Here is a 24,629-nt window from a genome sequence, read left to right on the forward strand (position 1 = left end):
GTGATAAGCTCTCTAAAGGAGCAATTGTTTAAATCTAGAAAGCACGTAAAGGACAGTTGCCTCCCTTAGGACATCCTTACACTGTATTCTGTTGTGAAAGGCACTTCTCCCAGAGACTCGCTTAAAGCTGTGTGGCTTCTGTAATTATGTGTGTATTATGATTGCTCTCTCCCTTCCGGATAAACCTTTTTTGTTAGCTGGCCTTTATAACATCTCATAAGCATATAAGCTCTGAATTCTCCTGTAGTTATTTTCTTTGAGATGCCTGACCTTTTTTAATGTGACGTTAAGGAGGAAGGAGATGATCTCATTTGGGGTGGATGGAGACTTGGTCAGACTAAGAGAGACCACAAATGATTAGGAACTGATAGAATCTGAATTGCTTAAGACCCATTTTAGTATTCTGTCCTTTGAGTTAACCTTTCCACAGAGAAGACTTTGTAAAGATAGTTCTCCAGGAAAGCAGAGAGCTTTAGGGCTGTGGATACAAAGGTTTAAATACTTTCAGCCAGTGTACAGTACATGAGAAGAGGAGGAGGGCAGAAACATGTGCCTTCTGTATCAAACTTGAGAGGAAGAAGTATATGCACTCTGTCTTCAGATTCCAAAAACTTAGGCGTCTCGTTTGTTAGGCTGTCCCTTCTGATTTAGTACTTTTGTTTTTCCTTGTTAGTACAGAGTTGATGGCCAGTAATGAGTTTTAGTTTTAAGACAGCATAGACCCATAATTCTGGTTCATGTGGCTGTAAATGTTTGACTTTTCAAATGAAAAGGTGGAATTTTGTGAGGAAGATAATATTTAGCACAGTTACACAGAGCGAGGAGTAAAACATCTTAAGGTATGTTTTCCTAAAATGGAACCTGTGCAAGAGGAAATGTTTTAAAAGTATCTTTTGTATGTTTTACTCCACTCCATCAGCATGTTGTAGGGGTGTGTAGAGGAAGCCTGTTCATGAGCTAAAACCAGAAGTGTGTTCAGGTGCAGAGGGGCTTGGTTGTGGTTGAGGCACCCTAAGCAGGGGCCTTGAAAGGACGTGTGCATAGGTGAGTTGTCATTAGTTATCCAAAGAAGGGCTGTAGGGACTTCCCTGGTGGCACAGTGGTTAAGAATCCGCCTGCCAATGCTGGAGACCCGGGTTCAAGCCCTGGTCAGGGAAGCTCCCACATGCCGCGAAGCAACTAAAGCCAGGGCACCACCACTACTGAGCCTGCGTTCTAGAGCCCATGAGCCACAACTACTGAGCCCACGTGCCCTGACTACTGAAGCCCGCGCACCTAGAGCCCGTGCTCCACAACAAGAGAAGCCACTGCAATGAGAAGCCTGCGCACTGCAACGAAGAGTAGCCCCCGCTCGCCGTAACTAGAGAAAGCCCGTGAGCAGCAACGAAGACCCCAATGCAGCCAAAAATAAATAAATAAATAAGTAAATTTATTTTTTTTAAAAAAAGGGCTGTAGCTGTAAGTCTGTAGGATCATGGGAAACCACTTGCATCCAGTGGTTCTCATGCTTTTTTACTCTTCAGATCACTTTAAGCGACTTTAAGAGACTCCTGTCATTAAAAAAAAACACCAACTTCCCTGGGGACAGGGCACTGGATATCATTTTATTTTTTTATTAATTAATTTATTTTTGGCTGCACTGGGTCTTCGTTGCTGCATATGGGCTTTCTCTAGTTGCAGTGAGCAGGGGCTACTCTTTGTTGTGGTGTGCGGGCTTCTCATTGCAGTGGGTTCTCTTGTTGTGGAGCACTGGCTCTAGGCACACGGGCTCTAGAGCTCAGGCTCAGTAGTTGTGGTGCACGGGCTTAGCTGCTCCGCGGCATGTGGGATCTTCCCGGACCAGGGCTTGAACCTGTGTCCCCTGCATTGGCAGGTGGATTCTTAACCACTGCGCCACCAGGGAGGTCCCTGGATATCATTTTAAAGGTAATAGGAACCTCTTAAAATTTGGAAGTAAGTGACATAACCTGATCAGTGCTTTAGGAAAATGATCTAGTGGCAGAATGGAGGGTTGGAAGGCAGGTAGAACTGAAAATAGGAAGATTAGATAATAAGCTAGTAGGGTGGACCCTAGTCTCACTTTTTATCCTCATGGAATTTAGAAGACCATTACCAGTCTATAGCTAGAGTGATGGTTACAGAATCAGATGAGATAGTGTTAAAGGAATGTATGTTGTTAAGTTGTAAATATGAGGTTTGTAATTGTAGTGGTGATATCATTCTGTTCCCTTCATAGGAAGTGTTTGCTGTTCTCTCTCTTACTCCAGGCTTACAAACACTGGTGCAGAAGCTGGACCATCTAGATTCTCCTTTGGGCTCTGAGACTGTGTGTAACCTTGGGAAAATCATTTCTTGGTTTTCCTCATCAGAAAAATGTGGTCCAATTCATCTCCAAAATTATTCCACACTTACAGCTTCTAAGTTCTTAATAGTATTTATTTTGGGGGGAAGAACAAGGATAATAGATGGCTATAAACAAAATGATTATTTTAAATAATTCCAGTCGCAGACCGCAGTCAGCTGTGTAAATCCCACTGGTATCCTTTTATCTATGTGTTGTTAATTTTAAGGAGGAGAAAGTGAGATAGGCTGTAAGTTAAAAAAAAAAAAGAGTCCACTCTTCTATGATATTTAAATATTTATTTACGTTTAAAAATAATTTTCATGGCACCAATGATTTTATGCTAACTACATACTGCATATGTAGAAAAAAGTACATTGCTTTGAAGGAAAATGTAACTTATAATTTTTGGCACACAAGAGGTTAACAACTATATATATTTTTAATGAAACTAAGAAATTCACATTTGCAGGTAGTTTACCTTCTACTGCTTAAAGATGCAGTACACTATTCTTTAGTAAGAGTTTTATTTCCTCTGATAGATGAAGCTGTGGAAACCACTGCTTTTTCTACAATGAGATCAAAACTAATTTTGAGAGAAAATAGGAGACATAGTGGAACACAGTAAAATCAGGTTAAAAACTTGAACAATTTCTAATGATGGGGAGATACCAAAAAAGACTAGTCACCAACAAAGGAAGTTTGTTATTCAAGCACTATTTGAAAAGCAAATTGAAGGAAACTTTTCTATCTGTATTTTGTGGGATAAGCCCTGGAAAAAAATAACCCAAAAGTTTCTGTTCAGAGAGCAAAATCCAGCTGTAGGAAGTGGCATGGACTATTGTACTGTTAGAACTCTAGACACAAGTACGTACCAGGATATGGAATACTTCATCTTTCTTTAATGTGAATATGAAAGGTCAGAGTCGAGGCTATCACTCACTGCATAGAAACACCATATTCTACAGACTGAGGTAGGAACACTACACTAAAAGGTAATCTGCTATGTTGCATAAGACAGTAGATATCCAGGTTAAAACCAGCCCCCTATTTCCTGACAGCCTTTTCTTCTCCGAGTCTACTTTTTACTCCAATCCTGTGCTAATAAAGCCTTTCCTGTAGATGACAAGTGGCAGTGGCTAGTTGGTTCTAAGCGATCCCTAATCTTTACTAGGCTCTCCCTCATATTTTGTCTTGTCACTTTGAAAATAGATGTTTGTAATTCTGCCCAAATTTCTGCTGGTATGGAAATGATCAGACAGGCCCTCTTCCATGCTTAGATTCTGGCTGCGTTTTAGCATTCCAGTGGTTGATCTTGCTCATCTTGGCATCAGACATCTCTTTGCTGGTTGGTTGTTCGAGCACCCTTTAAACAAGCAACCCCAGTGCCTCTACTGGGAAGTGATCCCGGATCTTTAACACATGTCAGGAATTGGAGCAGAGCTGACCCTCTTTCTGCTTACACACTGGTAAGGAGCAGTTTTATTGTCTAGCTTGGGGTTGGCAGATTATGGCCTGTGGGCTAAATTCAGCTCACTGCCTGTTTTTATAAATAAAAATGTTATTGGAACACAGCTTTGCTCCTTTGTTTATGTATTACCTATGGCTGTTTTGTGATAAGATGGCGGAGATGAGTAGTTGCCAGAGTATGGCCCACAAAACCAAAATAAAAAAATATTTACTATCTGGCACTTTACAGTAGAAGTTTGCCGACCCCTGGTCTAGATAAAAGGGCAATTAAAATTTTGAAACACAGCACCACCCCCAACCTTAAAAAAGGAAAAACTCCGTTTATCCATGGCTATTAGATTCTATATATGGACATGGTTCTGCTGTCTCAGAGGACAACTAGGGGAAAGCAGATCTACATGTGACTCATTCTGTTCTGCATTTGAGGCTCCCCAGCATCATAGGGTGTCAGCAGCTGCTCCACTGTTATGTGGGTCCCAGGAATATGTCCACTGACTGTCCTTACGTAAGTCCTCAGGCCCAGATGACTTAGAAATCTCTCCCTGAGATGAAAACAAGATCTTGTGTGTGAGTGGTTGTAAGAGTTGCAGAGCTCGGGCCTCGGACCCCACACTCACCCTCCACATGCTGCTCTTCTGCATGGAGCCTCGGCAAGGATGGTAAGTGCTTTCCTACAACTTTCATTTTCCCAGTGCAGAGGATGACGCTAGGGGGCAGTATTTCTACATCTAAGTCTTGGTCTCTGCCACATTCACCTTCTTTTGTAGGCATCTCTTAGAACTCCTATTTAAAGAGATTCTTTTCCTGGTCCCTTCCCAGGCTGTTTGTTGATCTTGGAATTCTATTTTCTGAAGCTTTTTATTCTCAGGATCAGTTTCTTCCTTGTGTCGTTTAAGTTCGTCAGGCTCTATTTTTCTTAATCCATAAAGTAAAAACAAAATATGAATTGATAAGAAAATACATTTTGTTGTTAAAATATAAATTGAAATAGTCTTTTTTGGGGGGGATGGTGTTGTACAAAATAAGTACTGCTCTGTGACCTCAACGGTCTCTCAGGTACCTTAGCTCTGGTTTCTGTTAACTACACTTAGTCCTGCATTTCTGACAGTTCTATCCCTGGCACCACCGAATTCACCTAATGCTTCTGGAGCACTATAAAAGTCTTGAGGGTCTTCAGAAAAACCCCCCACAGAAGTCTAAGTTCATTATACAAAACTCATGGTGATGCCCACTAGGATCTAGTCTAAGGGGACAGACTTACCCCACCCCTGCTGCTGCTGCTGTTGTAGTGGTGGTCCCTTCAGATGCCCACTCTGCTCAGATTTGAAAGAAATAAAAGGAAAAGAAAATCCAACTCAGACCGTCATAAGAAGCAACTTTCCATTTAATCATTCTACACGGATGTTTACTTTTTTTTAAAAGCTCTGTCTGGGAAGAAAACCTAGACAGTCCCCATTGTCCAGACCCCTGGCTTGCCCCGCTGAGGCTGCAGTGATGAGTCTACTGGAACTGAGTAGGAAAGCTCCTGCAGAATACAGAAGACAACAGCTCTCTAGTCTCCAACTAGTGTCCCATCTACTAGGTGACACTACTGCGAGAATCAGTAATAATAAAATAAATTATTTTTGATATTTTCAAAATAATACACATCTATGAAAAATCAAAATTCAAAACCAAAAATTTTATCCTGCAAATTGGGAGGATGAGAAACAGAGTCGCCGAGCCTTTCTTGAAAGAACCTCTGAAGGAAATGAGTTTTCCCAGTTAGTTTAGACAAGGCATGAGCCTATCCCTTTCTTCTTCTGGGAAACGACCCTCCTAGGCTGTGGACTTTGAGTCATGAGAGGAGGACTTGGTACATGTGCCGATGGTTCCGCGATGGGTCCCATTGCTGGGAATGGGTAGCCGGGCTCCTTGGTCCACCTGGCTAGTTATTGGGAGGATTCATGCCTTCTCAGGTGTCAGTGAGCAGGCTCACCACTGAGCGGATTTTGCAGGCAAACCATCGCCTGAGGGGACAAAAGTATTGATAGTGGAATTGTTCAAACTCGGGGGTCTGGCGGATATCGCGGAAAAAGGCAATGTCAAGGTCGGACTCGGTAAGGATGATCAGGAGGAGGAGCAAAACAAAGAGGAGTCCCATGGTCACAAGGAGCAAACGGAGGACACTTAAAACAAACTTATTCACCTGTTCCTCCTCTGGCCTGCTGTGCCCCTGACACAGGGCCCTCAGCTCTCCCCCAAGGGCCTCCATCTCTGCAGCAGTTGGGGTGCTGGCCTCACACTCCTTCTCCTCCTCAATGCTGCAGGTGGCCCCATTGATCTGCCGGGAAAGCAGCATCAGCTCCAGGCTGTGCTCGGCCACAGGGGTGGGCAGCACACTGTCTGCAGGGCTGTAGGCCTCATCCGCGATCACGGCGACTCGCTCATTGCTGTCTGCCCGGCTGCTTCTCACGTGAGGCAAGAAAGTGTCCCCGTGGGAGGAGGTACGTACTGGGGTGGAGTGGGCACTGTCCCGTAGGGACTCGAGGCCTGAAAAGGCAAAAGGAAAATGAGCAGGCCTTCTGTGTGCCGGCACCCACTTCGCTGTCAGGCGGAGGCAGCATCTATCCTGCTTTATCTGGTCACTAAAATCTTAGGAGAAGCCCCTTTGCACGCCCCACGTGACCAGCAGCAATGGCCACTGCACTCTGTTTTGATGTATCAAGAATAGGACAAGAGAAGCAGCAGGAACCAGAGTGGCATTGGTTGCAAGTTTCTTTCTTTTTGCTTATAGTTTTGGCCATATTGGTTAAAGATTCTGCCTTTCTTGCCTTTGGTGTCTTGGGCCTGGCTTTAGCCCAATTTGAAAGAGAATCGCAGACTATCCCTGACCCAACCAGAGCTGGGGTCATGGTTCAGGGAGCTGAGGGCCTTGAGAGGCAGGAATGTGGAGGAGACTGTGTTTTGCCCAGCTGGGCCTCATCAAATACAGATTCTGGAGCCGAGTGTCCTCCTAACAAGCCGGCACACAGCTCCTTGAGCTCATGAGCTCACCTTTTGGATTTCTGCAGCTGCTATCAGGCTCCTCAGCCACCCAGTTCTAGCTGTCCTGACTCTGTGGGAGGTAAAAACCTGATCTGCTCTTCCTAAGTGCTCTCCCTCTCTTTTCACCTTAGACTGAGCCGGGTCCAGAACAGGCTGACAGCTCCCCTTGCTTTAGCTACTCCAGAGTACAGAGTGGTCTCTGAGACGATCTTGTTGCATCAGTGGGAAATTCTCTTACATTAGTTAGGAGGAAGGGTCTTCTGCCCCTAAAACTACTCATTATCTCTTTACTTTCTTAGATGGAACATTTCTTTCTTTCCAGGGCTCAAAGCTCTAGTAGGGAAGAACAGGAGCTGGTTACCCCCCTCAACCAAACAGCAGCCACCCAGGCCAGAGGATGTCAGAGCTCAGAGTCACCAAGTGTGGCCCATGTCATAGTGCTCCCAAGGAAATGGTTTCTTGTTTTCAAGTTCAGTGTCTGTATTTTCTATTCCTGGCCATATTGGTGGTTCCAGAGTGGCTCTCCCTGCTTTTGTGGTCCACATCAAGAGAAGCTCGTCCCCTTCTGTTGCTCTGAAATCGACCCTGACTGCCCCAGACAGCTGGACACTCAGCTAGTAAAGGTAAGACCTAACCAGGGCCAATTACGGAGTTTTCTGGTTCTGGGCTGGCTTCAGAAGCCCCAAGGTCTCTTTTAAAAGGTGCCAGTAACATTTCAGAAATAGTGTATCTCGTCTTCCTTGGTAGGTAGCCAGTTGCAGCCAGGCCGCCTGCCTGCCCAGCCTGCTGTAGCCCGTCTCGGCATACACACAGTAAAAGATTCTCCATAGGAACGAACCCTGGGTTACGAACGAGTGGCTGGCATGGGCAGGGGAGATGGCAGCCCCCTGCTATCCGCCTCTGCTCCCCACCACCTCACCATTAGTATATTAGCAGCAGCTCTCGGCTCCTGCTTTCAGAAGCTGCACGGTCCTGGCTGTATTTCCTTTGTCCCTATGCTATAAGATACTTAAATTTGTATAATGTTTAAAACTTTTTAAAGCACTTCCATTTTATCTTTAAACAACTTCATGAAGTGGTGAGGGCAAGAGGTTACAGTCACGTGGTTGGTTGTTACTGGCAAAGACAAGGGTAGAATCCAAGCCTCTTTCTATTCCATGGTGCTAATGATCATGCAGTTGGATTCCGGGGAGTGGAACAACAGGCCAGGATGAATTAAGTCAACAGCCTGCACCTGCCTTAGACTTAGGTCCCAATTGCCCAAGAAACTGTTGTGAAATAAGGTGAAATTAAGAGCCTGTCCCTTGTTCCAGAGCCTTTGATGTTCCTCTGTTTTCTGTTTTCCCCAGTGTTCCTCCCTTCTTCCCCCATTTGCACGTGTGTAGCATGAGAAACATGTACCTGGGAGTGTGAAATGGGTTTCTGATAAAACAAACCTTTCCAGGCTCTGATCTTACATGTTGCTGGCTCAGCTCCTTTCCCAAGTACTCTTCTGGCTCCCTGTTCTCTGGAACCTCAGCCCCGTTGCACAGGGCACCTCACACCCTTTCAAGGGCTGTCCCCTCACAAGGACAGCTCTGACTGCCAGATCTTCCAATGTATGACCAGCATAGCTGCCGGAAGCCACTTAGTGCAATCATAGCTTGGCCTACAATTCAGCCCTAAGCCTGCTGGGGAAGGTGAGGGGCAAAGGCTGTGACATCAGAAAGAACTAATCAGAGGGACACCAGAAGCCACATTATAATGAGTTGTTGGTGCTCTCAGTAAACAAGATAATGGCTACATATGTATTTCTAAGTAGACAGCCTGACAAACAAAATTACTCAGTAAATGTTAGTCTTCTGTTCCCCCAACAGACCTCACCTATAAAGTTAAGGTTATTCCTATGCTAGGTTAGTCCCGTACAGAATTTCAGGTTTCACTAGAAACCACCACTCGCCTCAAACCTGTTATTCTGGGATGGATGGGGTGGGTGCCGTGGGTGGGATCTGGGTGAGTGGCACAGCAAAACAGAGGGTGTCTTTTTACCTTGGAGGTGCTCCAGCTGATCGCCTTGCCCAGAGGTGGCTCCCAGTGGGCCAGGGGGCACAGTGGTCAGGAGCCTACCCTGGAGCCGGGGCCCCATCCTCAGGATGCGCACACTCAGGGGCCGAAGGCAGTGATTAGTCAACCGGAGCTGAACTCGGACTCTGGTGTGAATCTTAATCAGACTCTTCCCCATGGTGGCCCAGGAAGGCAGGTACTTCGTCAGTGGAAATCAGCTGATCTCTTCATGGGAACCAGCCAGGCGGGGAAGGTACAGAGGGAAAGGATGGGAAACCAACTGACCTCACGCCATAGCAGCCCTTTCGCAGTGCCTCCCATGCTGGAGAGAAAAGGTTGGCTCTGAGAGTCTCAGAGCAGACTGAGCTGCAGGGAAAGAGCAGCTCTGAGAGGCCAGCGTTATCAGGGGACTGGATTCAGTCAGAAGGACTTAGAGCTATAAAAGGTAATGGTTTCCCAGCCAGTAGCTGTTTCCCTGAGGCTCGTATAAGGGCCCCAGACCTCTCAGAGGGTGAGGAACAGAGAGGGCAGGGAATAATCCCAGAGAGTAGGGGAAATCGGGACTGTCCCAGAAAATCCAGCATGTGAAGCTACAAAGAAAATGGCTTTGGGTTGGGTGGCTCTGAAGTGTAAGGCGGTGGCTCTGGGGCTGGAAATGGGCTGCATCCCCTCCTCCACTGGGATCTATGCTATTTGTCTGGCTGCCCCATGGGGCACAATGGGTGAAAGAACTGACATACCTGAATGTCCTCTCTGGGTCAGGCCTGTGCTAATAACTTGTGTTATCTTGGCATCCCCTAGAGCAGAGGGCAGGGCCAACCAATGCAGTCTTCTTTTTAAGGGTCTCAGTTCATTGAGATTACATGGTTTCATTCAAACTGTAATGTTACGTTAATGTTTTTTGCAATTTTCCCCACTGTTTTTGGAGATAGCAAACAAAGCTTTCCCCTGGAAAAGGCAAATGGTTTCTGTGATATTAATTATGTGCCATATGGACTATAGGAAAGACAATCCCTGATGGAGCGTGAACCAATTTCAACTGTCCATAACTTCCTGGGCGTTTTGATGGTTTGTGTCCTTCCTCTGAGGTCCCCATTGACTCCCTCTCACCCTTCCCTGCCTGGTTGGGGTGAACAGTGAGGGTCAGCCGTGTTAGGTGCTTTAAAGGCAAAACCCCCTCTTGAGAGATGACGCAGCTGAACTCTCACCTCCTGAAATAATCCATTCTTTATTTCCCCAGGCTTGATGATCCCTGCACTGATAGAGCCGCTCAACTGCTAAAATCTTGTATTTTTTTTCACATCCAAACCAGATGTCCATCTGCCTCTCCTCACCCTGAATTACATTCTGCCTGTGAGTTTCATTCCTGCCAGGGCAGTTCTCAGCTTCTACCCACGCTCTTCCTAGTCTAATGGGCCTCGAGGGCCATGACCGGGGATGAAGACTGTGCTTGTCTATAGGCACCACTGGGCATGGGGTGTAAGGAGCACGTTGGCTTGGGGAGTAGCACGTGGAGGCCTGCTGTGTTATAATCTGCCAGGTGTGAAGTTCTGAGCCTAAGCTTTTGAGGCCGTGCCCTGGCCCTGGGGTGGGGGGGTCTCTGCTCTAATAGCTTTCTGCACCCTCCCCTGGCATTTTGTAAGCATGGGTGACAGTTTTGTGTTGAGGAGCCTACTGCTGCTACAATGGGAGAAGACAGGTTCTGGGAGGAGGCTGAAGGCACAGCCAGAGCTGGTTGGGAACTGAGGCAGCCTCACAGCTCGTCTTGGGGGAGCTTGAGGATGGTTCTCCCCACCTCTGAGTTGTTTTGCTAACCCTGCTTGGCAGCTACTCCAAATGAGTTATATCCCCACATGGATGGCCTCAGTCTTCCCTCTTCTGGGAATGCTGGTTTTACGGGACATTCTTCCATATGCTGGGGAGCAGTAATGCCTGAGGCTGCTCTCCTATGCGATACCTGCATTAGGGCCAGCTTCCCCCAGGGGGTGGCCTTTTCTCTGGGAGGACAGCTGTCCCGACTCTCTGCAAGAGCCTTGGGATGAACCTGGTGGCTTCAGCCTCAGGGCAGACGGGAACAAGGGCCACAGAGAGGGGAGAAAGTTATGTTTCCTCAAAAGAGGAGAAGACAGTCCACTTTCCTGAGATGCACACCCCAAAATAAGAGAGCTGGGCTCACTTCTCCCGCTCAGCCTAAGATAGGAGGGAAAACCAGGGGGCTGTGTCTGATGATGGCCAGCCCTCAATAATTCCATACCTTGCATAGCCATTATACTTGGGAGTTTCCAAGGCACCTTCCCCCACCCCCCACCCCTTTCTACAGTGGGGGCAACAGGCTCAGAGAGGTTAAGCAACCTGCCCAGAAAATGTGTGGCAGAGCTCCTATTTTGACTTCATCCTTGACTTCCTTACCAGGGCTCTTTGCATTGTGCTTGCTGCCTACCCAGTAAACGCTTTCATCTCTTTAAAGTACTTGCATGTACATCAGCTTCCTTGAAACCCATGGAGTTTTACAAATGGAGCAACTAAGGTACTCACATAAATAAGGCCTTTGATCATGGTTCTCTCCCAAAGGTTTAGTCTAATACTCTCAGATCTACAAACCCCTCCTGGACCACAGCTCATCAGGGCTGGATGGGATTACCCTTCACCTGACACCCAGCTGGTGTTCCCATTGACTGGATGAAACATTCTCCCTACCATTGGAGAAACTTGCTGCTGTCTCTGCTGTCTCTAGTGCAAATTCACTTCTTTTCAAGGTCCCTGTGAGGAACCGGTCCAGGTGACAACTTGGAGGAACCCCAGGTCATCTGCAGAGCTCATTCTCACCTTCCATGATGGAGATGTGAACAGCTCTTCTCCGGGTCCTAGGGACGCTGCTCAGCCTTGGGCCATGGGTTATGGAGGGACAGCTGCGGCTGGGGACCATCCCTGCTCTGAGGTTAAAGAAAAAAAGAATTCTGTTGACTTAGTGCACTGACAAATGTGGTCAGGACTCAGAGTTGAGGACTGGTTACTAGAATTGCCTGGCTGTGTTAAGGTTTGTTTTGTTTTTAAAAATCTTTAATACCTGCTTTCTGCCTTTAGTCCCTGAATCCCAGTCAGAGACACTACTTCAAACTTGTCAACCTCCTTATATCCCAGACCTACCTGAACCTTTCTTTAGTGTGGCAGTGGTGCCACTGGTCCCTGGGCAGGATTGTCAGAGAGTAGAGCCCCAGGATATGTGGTGCTCCTAAAAATGTGCCTAAGACTGATATGCGGCCTCCCCTGACTTCCCACAGAGGGCAGGGGGGTCCGTGTGAAGGCAGGTAGTAATGCTCCCATTCCCAGAGGTCAGTCTGGTTGGCAAACCCCAGACCTTTTGGCCAATCATATTCTCCCTCAGTCTTACCAGGTTTTAGGAGATGGCCTCCTGGAAATTTATGATTTACAGTTACACATAAAGCATGGATCCTGAAACTATTTCAGACCTAGTGTGACTGGCTTCCTGTAATGCCCTGTTTCCAGAGCCAATGAAATCTTGCTGCTTGGGCATGTCCTCCAAGGTCTATGACCAATTTCAGACTTGGGATGATGGTAGAGAATTACCCAGGAAGGTGGCTCCTGGGTCTGATGTACTATCTGCATTAGCCCACCTTCCCTCATTCTCCAGGGTCATCCTGTTCCCATGCCTTTGACTGAGATGGGTCTCTTCACCCTGCTGCCCTGTTTGGAAGCCATCATGGCCAGAATCTTCACAGTACTCAAACTGCTGGCTCTTTTAAGAGTCCGAGATCTGAGCTGGACCTGGTTTGGGGATAAGCCCCTGGTGCCTACCTGTGTATTTCTGGTGGCTCCCGTTTGATCTTGGCACTGGACTCCATCACTTCCTTTGCAACTCGGCCACTATAAGTAGTATAAATAAAACAAGCAGCAAGAAATGAGACAGTGTTCCAGGACTGAGCTCCTCTGTAAGATCTCAGATACTTGAGCTGAATTGGGAAGTGGCCTCTTTGGCCTACCCCTTCTCAATGTTTAGGCCACTGAGTAGGGCTTGCTTGCTGGGGTAAAGAGCTCTAAGGCGTCCTGACAGCTCTCTGTCTCTGCGGTCTTTGGGATCTTCCATCCTCATTTAGGAATGATTCCTCATTGTCCAGTGTGTTCCAGAAATATTGCAAAAAAATGAAATCTTTAGATAGAAATGAAAGGAATCACTCTTACAGTTCTTATTTTGCTGCTTTTGTAAGGGCAGGAGAAGACACACATTTTAACCCCTACAGGCAAACAGCTGCAGGGAAGGAAAGAAATAGTCAAAGGGTTAGGAGACAGGAGAATCGGATGGAAACCTCACACTCCTCTGGAGGTTCCCAGCGTCTTTGTTCTCAGGATAAGGACCACTGGGCCACCCTTCTCCAGAGAAGGGTCTGAAAATAGGTCCATAACGGTTACTTACTGTCACTATTTACCTGTATCGGAACCGGCTCCCTTTAAAGAATAAATTGCTGCTGGACACTGTGCGGACTTGGCTTGACTTCTCCAGCCTGCAGCAAGGCAAAGTCCAGTGTGAGAGATGGTCTGCAATGCCTTACAGCCTAAGGCTGTGTCCCCAGCTCCTTCCAAAGGCTACTTGAAAGAACCCCTCAGGAAAAGGCCCTTCACAGCCCTGCTTGTCTCTGACTCCTTTAGCACCTGAGGGCCGTGTTCACGGTCTCAGTGCTATGGACAGGCATGCTGCAATCCACTTCCACGTTAGGAGAGTGAGGGCTCCCCAAGAGTGCCTCATGGGTTCACCATGGGGACTGAGAGAATAAATGTTAGGGAAAGAGAATGCCACCTGCTGAATCTCAGCCAGGCCACTGGTTAGCAGTGTGACCCTGGGCAAATTTTTCCTGTTAGCCTCAGTCTTATCTATAAAATGGTGGAGCTGGGACTGCTTGACCTCAGGAGTCCCTTCCAGTCCTAGTATTTGAGAATTCATGTCCATGTCTGGGTAACTGTGGGTGGAGAAGAGAGTAGTGCCCTTCCTATTCCATCTCCTTCTTGGAGCGAACCTAAAGTATATTGTCACATTAGAGACTCTGAGAAGTCGTGAAATGAAGAAACTAGCTGAACTTTAATAAAAGTTCCACCACTTGTTTGAACTTGGAACCATTTGCCCTCCCCCAGAAAGCCCATTAACACCACTTTCAAGGCTGTGAACAGCTGAGGTGGAGACTCTGGAAGCCACCCTTGAGTGACTGCTCTGATCCCTGTACTCCTCTCACTTAGAAAGGGAAGCATGGGCAGAGCTGCCCAGATTGAATCTCCTAAGACCTGACCCCATCCACAACACGTCCTGGGTGCCTGTAGTGCTAACCCAGCTGGGAACCGAACTGGTCTGAAGCCTTTGTTCTGAGCGGGCAGTGAATATTTAGGGAGTTGTCCCTATAATCCATGAACAGCAGGTGCTGGGGACACCATCCCCACCTGTCTCAGGGCTCCATGAGGCTCTGAGCCTACTTACTCTCCTGTCTGAGCACATTCCTTTTCTTTTTTCTTTTTTTTTTTGGTTTAAAATATTTAATACCTGTTAGACACGTAAAGTTATTTTTTTCTGAGCACCTTCTTGAGCCTGACCGGCTCCCTTCAAAGCACTAGGCCAAAAGCGGGGCAGGGATCTGCCCATGACAGACACTCTGAGTGAGGCCGAAGTGGCTCCTGCTAGCGACTTGGCATAAATGAGGGTCTGACCCAGGCTAGAGGCTTTTAACACCTAATTAGTAGTCATGGAGAACAGTGAAAAGCGGCCTTGGTTTCCAGTGTGGATGTGGGCAATCTGTTAAGGAAAGACTCAGAAACTGAGTTTGGTCACAGGCTCAGAAGCACAATCCTGTTCCCATGGCTCAGATGGAAAAACACAGGAGGGCCTCCAGAAATGGTGCTGAAATGTTTTCTCGGCTTTCCTTGGACAGCCAGGGACTGAATAGGAGGGAAATGTGACCACATGGAAGTCTTCCGAGTGTCTTCTCCATGAGAAGAAAGAAGCCCACTCAGGTGAGAATTCAGGCTGCCCATTCAACTCACCCCTGATTCTGGTATCAAATGCACAGAATTGATTATACAACTCAGAAAGCCTGCCCAAGAAACAGCCTGTGGGGGCCAGCATCCCACAGCAGTCAGCAGGTAGCAGAGTCTGTTGAGTGGGGAGGAAGATGGTGCCCTCCCAGCCCAGAGCAATTCTGCTCTGGATCCTTCAGGTTACTGGAGGGAGAACTATGGCCTGTCAGGAGAGGAGTATACCACACATTCTGTCTTATGTTGTTCTGATTAAGATGCAGCTTATTAAAGCCTAAGTCATGGCATTCTATTTTAAAAACAAGACCAAGGGTTTTAGCAAAATACACTTCATCTGGCCTCACCCCAGTTTCTTGATGGGCTATTTCTTTGCTCCCTAATGCTTTTATAACAACTTTTTTAATCAAAGAAAACTGGGCACAAAAGCCTCAATATACTTTACAAAATCATTTGGTAAGCTAAGCTCTCTCCTTTGCCCCAAAGCTGCTATCTCAGTAACAGTCAAGTTCTTGCTTCCTCCAGCTACCCCACCCCCGGCTCCTGAGCACTTGGCCTGTCACTGTCAACACCTCTGTCAGTGACACACCAGGAAGGGCTGGTATCAATCCCAGCTCAGCACCAGGCCACCCACTGGGGAGCGGGCCCCAGAGTCTCTCCAAGGCTTAGGGAGCTGCTCTGGGCTGCGCCTGTTCCTTCCTGGAGCTCTTGTATTCTGGGCTCTGAATGGCTCCAAGGGGCCAGCTTTATTCAAGTCAGGCACCTGTGGGCTTTCTCTGGCCCAAGCCTTACCCTGAAAAGACCCAGAACTGCTTTGCCATTGGGGGCTGTCCAACGACATCGCAAGGTAGACACCTTGGGCAACTCCGCTGACACGCATTCCCAGACATCAGCTCTGACCCCCCAGGTGGTACAGACAGCCACCCGGAAAGGGGTCTGAGTTTTATAAGGAAGCCCAGGCTTGTCATCTCATGTCTCCTTTGTCAGAGTTTCTCAAACTTTCCTGCCCATTGTTCCTCTGAAAGTAGCTTCTATGGCTTTGGCCCTGATAAAGCCAGTTCCCATCCCAGGTGTCCACTCACTTGTAGAAGGCTTGGTTCTCTATCCCACATTTCCAGAGATGCTTGCAGGCTTCTGGAGTTGGAGCAAAATATGTGAGAATAATTTTCTTTTCCTACAAAAGATCCCACATAGAAACAGCTGAGTGTGGATGGCAAAGCAAAGGGTGAAGAGGCCCAGGACACTGAGCCCTGAGCTGTCTGAAGGCTCCCCAGTGCTCTCAGGGAGAGGCTTCAGATGGGGAAGGGGCTGCTGGCCGGAAGAGAAGCCTGCAGCACCCACAGGACAGAGCTGAGTTCAGTGCAGAAGGGCACACCTGGCAGGTCCAATCAGAGTAAGTCTCTGCTGGCACTGCTTGAACCAAGTGAGCCCTCCCCAGAGAAAGTGGCACTCTCCTCTGGAATTTTCTTTCTTTCTTTCTTCTTACTTTTTTTTTTTGGTATTATCTTCCTGGAATTTTCATATGGAAGCAAAAGAATCTTACTCTGTACTTCCTGGAGGTATGGAACCTCTGAGGGTCACCAGCATCCCTGAGGAAGTCCCTGTGCTCCAGGACCTACAGCCACCTGTCGTCATCTCATGTCTCCTCACCTCCAGCCTTGAACTTGGTCCCGGCTTGGCATGCAGGGGGCTTAGCTCTGCCTGGATGGACCACTTTGGTTCAGCCCTGGCCATCAGGAGCCACCCCAGTGCCCCAGCCCTCCCTGAAGAGAAGGAAGCCAGCACTCACCTCTTTCTGACTTACGTACAAATAAAAAGTCTTTCCTTCAAATTTCAGCTTGGTCACCTCATTCCTAGAAGCACAAAGAGAACGCCCGTCATCTCACTGTGGGCTGCTTGCTCACAGCTAAGTCTTGTAGATGCACAGCCCACCCCGACTGGAAGGGGCTCCAGGCACAGACACAGTTTTAGCCAAAATTAGAACTGAAACAAGACAGCAGCGCAGGGGCCTTAGAGAACAGTTGTTGAAACAGTTCAATCCACAGTTTTCTGGTCAATCACACTATAATAATAGGGTGATAAGAGGATTTCGGGCTCATCAACAGTGGCTGTAAAAGGGAAACGTTTGCATGGGAAGTGAGTCTAGGTAGAGTGGTCCTGGGCCATTTCGGGATTTGGTTCATAACACAGGTGCATTATCTTGATGGGACTGTCAAATGTAAGATGCCACAGGTAGCTGATGAGGCCAAAGTTCAAGATAACAGCAAATAATGAAAAACAATGCGACCAGGTTCTGAGGGAGTTGAGTCTTTCAGGTGACTGTGCCACTAGATGGAAAATGCAGTTTAATGCAGACAAATGTCAAACGATCTCAGGGAGGGGGGGCGGGGCAACATACCAAAGAGAGAGAACAGATTACATGGAACAGTCATGCAGCGTACTGACCAGGAAAGGGGCTTAGGGGTTTTTGTAGAAAAATCCTTGAAGCCACCAGCCCAGTGAATGGCTGCAGTAAAAGAGGCAAACAGGATACTGGGGTACATCCACCCGCAGGACAGACACAAATCAGAAGAAGTGACATGGTTACTGTACATGGCACGACTTAGACCTCACCTCCACATACTGCTCTCAGCCTTGGTTACATTTACAAAATGGAAAAATGACTGGGGTCTTAGGTGGATGTCCCTGAGAGCCAGAGAACTAGGCCTCAGCATTGGTCACTCCTCACTTCCCTTCCATTGGCCTGACACAGCTACCCTCTGGAGCCTGACGGCCCTCCTACCTCACTGGGGGCAGAGTCTTTATTTTTCTACCCAACTGGGACCCCCCAAGGAGGTCTGACCATGCATATCTGCCTCCACTTGGCTTCTTCCTCTTTGCGATTTCTAGGGAGATTTCCTCAATATCCTAGAAAGTAGCAGAAAGGTAGTGAAAACAATGTACCCAATTTACTACTGGACAAAACTCAGGGGACAGAGGAAGGTCACCTGTTCCCTGGAAATCATAGCTGGGTCAGGATGAGAGCTCACAACTTCTGACCACCAGTTCTGAGCTAGTACAAGCCACATGGGATTCCTTCCCTGTTAGATTCCCTCCCAATCAATCAATCTCTCATATACATACAGAATACAATAAATATCAATTGATTGATATATAAACAAGCACACAGATCATCCTAGGCTTCAACAAGCAAGATAGGAAAGTAGGAAATTTTCTATTGGAAGTGTGATTAAATTTACATCTATTACTTTAAAGTTGAGGCATATGAAGAGACGTCCTGAAGAAATGGGCTGTGAGAGAAGCTATAGAAGGAAAAGGGTCTGGGACAACCCAGTGAGCAGCAGGGCTTCTGGAGGGTAAGGATACTTTAGGGACTACAGGCCCCGGTGTGTCCTACCTGTTTCTAGCTAAAATGCCCCCTACCAGCCACCTCATAAAGACAGCTACCCTGGTTGGCGTGTGGCCAGGATCCGGGCCTTCTAAGGAACATCAGATGACCCAGAGGTCTCCAAAGAGCAAGTGCTCCTCCCTGGGAGAGCGGTGGCCTGACCCTGTTCACTGTCTTTTTCTGAAAAGTATCTTGTTGGACAGAAGACCCCAAACCCTCACCATCTTCACCCAAGAAGTGCAGTGAGTGGGCCAGCTTGAGAAGGGGTAGCAAATGGGCGTGTTGGGGAGCACACCGGTTAGCCCAGTGCAGCAGGCCGCCCTGGGAAGGGGTTTTCTGGGGAATGGGGCCTGGCCGGGCATGTCTGGGGAGCAGTTTCACAAGCACTGTGGTTGATCATGTCGCCAAGCTTCACAAGAGCCACAAGGGTTGGAAAGGGGGTGTCTGTCCACAAGATAACAGGGGAGCTGAAGAGGATGTCGCAGGAGAGCTGGCCTGCAGCATCCCCAGCAGAAAGCTCACCAGGCAGCAGCTCTGTCATCAGGTTCCCCGCTAGCTCTTCTTGAGAAGGTGGAGGAAACAAGACAGGAGCAGGCTTCCCTGGCTGAGCTCTGCTGGGCCAAGGAAAGACACCTGTCCAAGCCCCTGAGAGGAGCTGGCCGGCTTAGACTTGGCAGTCTAAGGCCCAGGAAGGTTCAGAGATCACAGGGGCTTAGTAAAATATACAACGTGAGGCTGCAAGATGTTTGCGTGGGCCAGAAAACGGGTCTCTAGGAGAGCCAAACGTCCATCAACAAACCAGAGTCTGCTGCATCAGCTCACAGAGCCACGCAGCAGAACAGACCCCAACAGGGGGGCGGACAGGAAGCAGTTCCGAGCAGCTGTGGCTGCAGGAGTGGCTCTTGCCTGCTAGAACTGGGAGCGGGAGAGGCAGGGGAGGGAAGAAAGAGTGGGGATGTGACTCTTGGAGGCTGAGGACACCTAAGCCCTGAAGAGGGACGGGAGACAGAGCAGCATCTGTGCTCCTGCAGGCAGGGCCCACCGTGGGGTTTGGTCCGAGAAGGGTGTTTTGCCAGAGCAACAGAGTAACTTATATCTGCCCCAGGGGTCATTGCAAGCCCTCCTTTGTTAGGAGAGTGGGTAAGGAGTAAATATCCCTGCAGATGCTATGGTCCTCAGCAGGGGACAGTCCTAGGACTCATGGGAACTTTGCTTCCCTAACATTGGCTCCAGCTCTAGACGTCTCATCCTACCCAGAAACCAACTTTCCATACCCTTTCTCTCTCTGGAGAGGCTGTTGGCTCTCAGGAACACCCCTGTGGAAGCATAGGATCCCTAGAAGAGACCACTACCTTCATCAGTTACCATTATGGATGCAAGGCTTTGGAGAGGGCTCAGAACCAGAACTCGCCCAATCACAGACATAGGACATGGGAACCACAGCCCTCCCCAGTTGGTGAGGTATAAAAAGCCTGTTTTGGAAATAAAGATACTCACCATTTAATGAAGTGGACCCTCTTGTTTCCTTGCAGAACAACAAACCCAAAAGGAGTGAAGGCCAGAAATGCAGCATTTCCTGACACATCCTGTAACACATAAAGATTTCTCATCAGGGTGATGCAGGCATAGAGGTAAAAGGGTGAGAAACACAGTTGTTCACTGGGGATACAGGGTTAATACTTGGCCATTGGTCACAGAGGGAAGAGCCTGGCATTTGGAAGTAATAGCCAAGTTACTTACCTTTTCTGAGCCTCGGTGGCCTTAACTGTAAGTTGTAGATTATAATACCAATCTTAGAAAGCTGTGGTGAATATCCAAAGAGAACCGCAAACCCTCACACATTGCTGGTGGGATTGTAAAATGGTGCAGTCACTTTGGAAAGCAGTTTGGAAGTTCTTCAGATTGTTAAACGTAGAGTTACCATGACCCAGCAATTCCACTCCTAGGTATGTACCCAAGAGAATTGAAAATTATGTTCACACAGAAACTTGTGCATGAATGTTCATAGCAGGATTATTCATACCAGCTGCAAAGTGGAAATAATCCAAATGTCCATCAGCTGATAAGTGAATAAACAAAATGTGGTACATCCACACAATGGAATATTATTCAGCAGTAAAAAGGAATGAAGTACTGATACCTGTAACAACACAAATGAACCTTGAAAACATTATGCTAAGTGAAAGAAGCCAGTTACAAAAGATCACATGTTGTATGCTTGCATTTATATGAAATATCCAGAACAGGAAAATCCAGAGAGACAAAAAGTATACTACTGGTTGCCAGGGGCTGTGGGGAAGAGGAGATAGGGAGTGACAGCTAATAGGTACAGGGTTTATTTTTGAAGGTGATGAAGATGTTCTAAAATTAGATAGTGGTGATTGTTTCACAAGTTTCACAATTCTGTTAATGGACTAAAAACCATCGAATTGCACACTTTGAAAAGGATGGATTTTTTTGATGTGTGAATTATATTTCGAGAAAGCTGTTCTGTGTGAGTGAGAGAGAGAATAGCAGTTATCATTATCATGATGGCCTGACACACTGGGCTCCCTCAGGAAAGTTTAGCTGAAGAAAATATAGGAAGCAACTGGCCAAGTGGAACAGATATCGCCAGCCCTGTGGTGCCTGAACCAACAAAGAGGCGTCCTGGTCAGCTGTCACTATCAGTTGGTAAACACAAGGCTTAAGGTTCTACTGGGCAAAGAGGGGAGAAGGTGCAGAAGCTGTAGGTCCTGGTTCCATCACGTGGGAAATGAGCTCCAGGAGGCCCAGGTCTTTTCTAGCCTGGGATGGGGCACAGAAAGCTGGGTGACGATTACATTCCCTCACCTGATAACGGCCACAGGTGAGAATCTGCTCTGTCAGGGTGTGTGTTCAGGTGGCCAGAAAATTATGCCAGGCTGCTGATTGAATGGGCATACAGGCCAGTTGTCTGGGCCACAGCTCAGATAGTGCCATGGGGTCGGGGCCAGGCCCCTGGTGTGATGGGTGCAAGTGTGGGCCGTGGCTGTCAGGCTCTCCTAGTCTCTCCCGCCTTCAGGCTTTGCCTCCCTGGCACAGATCTTCAGCCTAATCAGTCCTAAGAACAGTGGGGCCTCTGCAGGGCCTCATGAGCCTTGCCTCAAGGAAAAGTGCAGTTTTGCCTTAGAGCTATCTCTTAGAGTCAGGATTACAGGTGTTAGCATCTGGGCCCAGGGAATAAACTAAATATATATTTTGCAGACACTTGAATTAATGCATCGTTGTTACTGTCCTTTCCTCAGGGTCTGTCGTGACCCCAACACTTGGCTGCAAGCACAGTGTCATTCAACCCATGGGCACAGCAAAATGCTGTTTAAAAATAACCTGAATGGAGATACTTTGAAGCCACGGGGCTGGGCTTCCCCCTGCCTGTCATCAGGGCTTGGTGGTGGGTGCTAACAGCTGAGCGCCAGCACTGCACACAAACACTGTCCCTCACAGGGGGCACCGGCACTAACTGGGCAGGCTGGCCTGGGGGGGGGCGGCGGTGGGTGAGGGAGGGCTCTGCGCACAGGGTTGGAGGGTGGGCACCGGGAGGCCTTCAGCTCACTGTGCAGGCAGGACCCGAGCAAGGCCTACAACTGCGGGTTTAGACAGAGACTCGAGGGTGGAGGCCTCACCTTATTTGTACTCAGAGAACAGGCCTGCAGCAGACGTTTATCAGGAGAATGTGTGAGGCAGTGAGGTGGGGGCCAGAGGGACCAGTGTGGCTGCCGGCGGCGGGGGGGGGGGGGAAGCCCACATGTGAGCAGAACGAGGGGAGGGCACAGTGGGGCGGGGGGGAAGGTGTCTTCTGCTGCTCGCTGAAGGACAGGCCCAGAAGGAAGAACAGGCGGAAGGATGGAAAGGAAGGGCAGGGCCTGCAGAGGCTTGTGGATGGATTGTGGATGGTAGAGGAGGGACGGGAAGCGGCGAAGTGGGCAGGGAAGGCCTCCCTCCAGGTCTCGCACTCCAGGCCCCTGTGGGCAACGGTAGAAGAGCACCTGCGCCAGAACCACGGGCTCTGGGTCAGTCGGCCCAGGTCCTGGCTCTGCACTCACCGCTCGTGTGGCCTCAGCCAGGTCCCTTCGTTGCCCTGTGTTTCAGGCCCCTCGCTGTCAAGTCAGGGTTGATGATATCATCTGCCTCTTAGGCTGTGCTCAGTAAGCACCCAATACATGCTAATGGTTGTGTTGTTGTTAATAATATTATAGCTGCTACTGATTAGCTGAGTTTATTGAACTCAATACAGAATCTCTTTTAAAAAAGCCTAACATTTTACTATTTTTCCTGATGCTGATGGATTTAAATTTTGCTATTTAGGAAAAGAGGGTGTGGGAAGTTGAGGTAGAAAGGGAGAAGTTACTCATTGTTAGGGACCATGGAGAAGGGGGACGTGGGTGATACATTGGGGGTCCGGGGGAAAAGTGAAGTGGGCAGGAGGGGAAGGACATCTGTGAGAGTCATCGCAGTGACAGGCCTGTCTCTGGCCAGAGCAAAGGGAAGGGCAGGTCCTCCCATGAACTGGGTGGTGCTGGCCATCTGCACCACCCGGACACCACAGGGCCGGCCTCCAAGTGAAGGCAGGTATTGGAGTTAGAGGGGAACAGTCTCTCCTGACCAGACTGGCTGATTTGGAACAGGGAACAAACTGGGAGTAAATCCCTATTAGACGCCAATAAGTATTACTTATTATCCCAATAAGTAATAATAGCACCTTGTGCAATCCCAATCCATCCTCCCATTTGAAGAGAGCAATTATCCAAACTGCTTCCAATGCAACAGTTGCAAATGAAGCTGCAAGGCCCTGGCACGTGGGCATCCACAGTGCGGGCAGCTTGGATGTTTGCTACTCGTCTCTGGCACTTGAGGCATGGGATTGGAATTACAACAAGAAACCTCACATCTGGACCAGCATCAGGGAGTTCCCTGCTGGTCCAGTGGTTGGGATGCCACACTTGCTTTCACTGCTGAGGGCTCAGGTTCAATCCCTGGCTGGGAACTAGGATCCCCCAAGCTGCACAGCACACCCGAAAAAAAAAAAGGAGCGTGGACCAGAGTGAAAACACAAACAGGCAGCCACAAGTTTCCCAGTTTCTTTCATCTAACAGGCCATTCTCCTTGTGAGCCTGCCCTTTGGATTTGTATGTGGAAGGACAAGTTATGTGACAGAAAGAGAAGGAAATGAGGATGAGGAGAGAAGTGACACAGGTGGCAGTAAGCTGCTCCTCAGCTCTTCCATCTTATCAAGCTGGATTCTATCTTTCCTCCCTGTTCCCTGCCCATCCCAATGCAATCAGCACCCCCAGGACGGAGCCATTAATTATCTGGGAGGTGGAATAAAAACTCAGGTCCTGACAGCCCCACAGCAGATATCGCCAGGCCCGCTCTACATCAGGTAACATTCAAAAGACTTTAGTTTGCTTCTATGGTTGTGAGGTGACAAATCTATTTTCCATTTTTCATCCTTGTGGAAGAAGCTTCAGCCTTGGTTCTACTTGCTTCTCTGGACCTCAGTTTCCTCATCTGTAAGATGAGGACAATAATACATACTCCAAGAAATACTGTCGATACTTCCATCCAATTTTAGGGAGATGGCCTAGGTGATGTACTGCCAGGACAAGGCCACTGTGTTTTTCTTGAGGAGGGGATGGATTTGCACAGTCATTCATGTTCATATGGAACCCACCATCAAATTGACCTGCATCAATACATCATCATCAAATGTTCACCCTCAGATGATCACTCTGTCTAGAAAAGGATTTTTGGAAATCATAGTACCGACTGGTTCTTGGAAATAGGGACATCTGGCCATCTTTGCCCAGATCTACCTCTGGATACAATGAAGTAGGCTTCTGTCTGCTGCTCCCCAGAGGACATCCTGGATGTGTCTGAGTCAGGACCACAGCATTCTTGGTTGTTATGCCTCTCAAGTCAGCCATCCCCTCTCTGGAGCACGACTGAAACTAATTCAGTCTGGGTGGATGAAGCCTCTATTATTCTTAAAAAACCTGAGAGAAGAAGATTCAATATGCTCTTCCAGACAGTGGTGCCCATACCTGAAAGGGCTCATAGCTGGGGACCTTCACATTCAATCAACCATGAGAACCACCCAGTTTTAATACACTGAAACACAGCCACAAGAAACCAGAGTGGAAATGAGGAGGAGGAGGCAGGCACCCTGGAAGAGGCGTGGCATCAACGCGTGACAGCTCAGAAATGGAAATCTGGGCAGAAACTTGCCACTTAAGTGGCTTTAGTTCTTCATTTTGGCAGTAAACCTAACACGCTCCCCGCAGTAGCCAAGAGGGGCCCACCTGAGGGTGA

The 24,629-nt window shown here is 48.1% G+C and overlaps 1 protein-coding gene across 4 annotated transcripts in view; it reads right to left on the reverse strand.

Annotated features, from left to right (window-relative positions):
- Nucleotides 1-2,630: 2,630 nt before the first annotated feature.
- Nucleotides 2,631-24,629, reverse strand: part of FRMD5 (FERM domain containing 5) — a 340,836-nt gene continuing 318,837 nt past the window's right edge. Inside the window, exons 8-15 of one of the 4 annotated variants that reach the window (XM_060149061.1) lie at nucleotides 19,797-19,885; nucleotides 16,701-16,764; nucleotides 15,994-16,085; nucleotides 13,327-13,401; nucleotides 12,698-12,766; nucleotides 11,708-11,814; nucleotides 6,000-6,343; nucleotides 2,631-5,124 (exon numbers count right to left, since the gene is read on the reverse strand). In XM_060149061.1, coding sequence (XP_060005044.1) covers nucleotides 5,050-5,124; nucleotides 6,000-6,343; nucleotides 11,708-11,814; nucleotides 12,698-12,766; nucleotides 13,327-13,401; nucleotides 15,994-16,085; nucleotides 16,701-16,764; nucleotides 19,797-19,885 — 915 coding nt within the window. In that variant the 3' untranslated portion in view covers nucleotides 2,631-5,049. Of the gene's footprint in view, nucleotides 5,125-5,177; nucleotides 6,344-11,707; nucleotides 11,815-12,697; nucleotides 12,767-13,326; nucleotides 13,402-15,993; nucleotides 16,086-16,700; nucleotides 16,765-19,796; nucleotides 19,886-24,629 lie in introns of those variants that run through there. The other 3 variants (XM_060149054.1, XM_060149053.1, XM_060149049.1) reach the window with 3 other exon arrangements.

Source organism: Lagenorhynchus albirostris, chromosome 1 (assembly GCF_949774975.1).
Source record: "Lagenorhynchus albirostris chromosome 1, mLagAlb1.1, whole genome shotgun sequence".
Lineage (NCBI taxonomy): Eukaryota > Metazoa > Chordata > Mammalia > Artiodactyla > Delphinidae > Lagenorhynchus > Lagenorhynchus albirostris.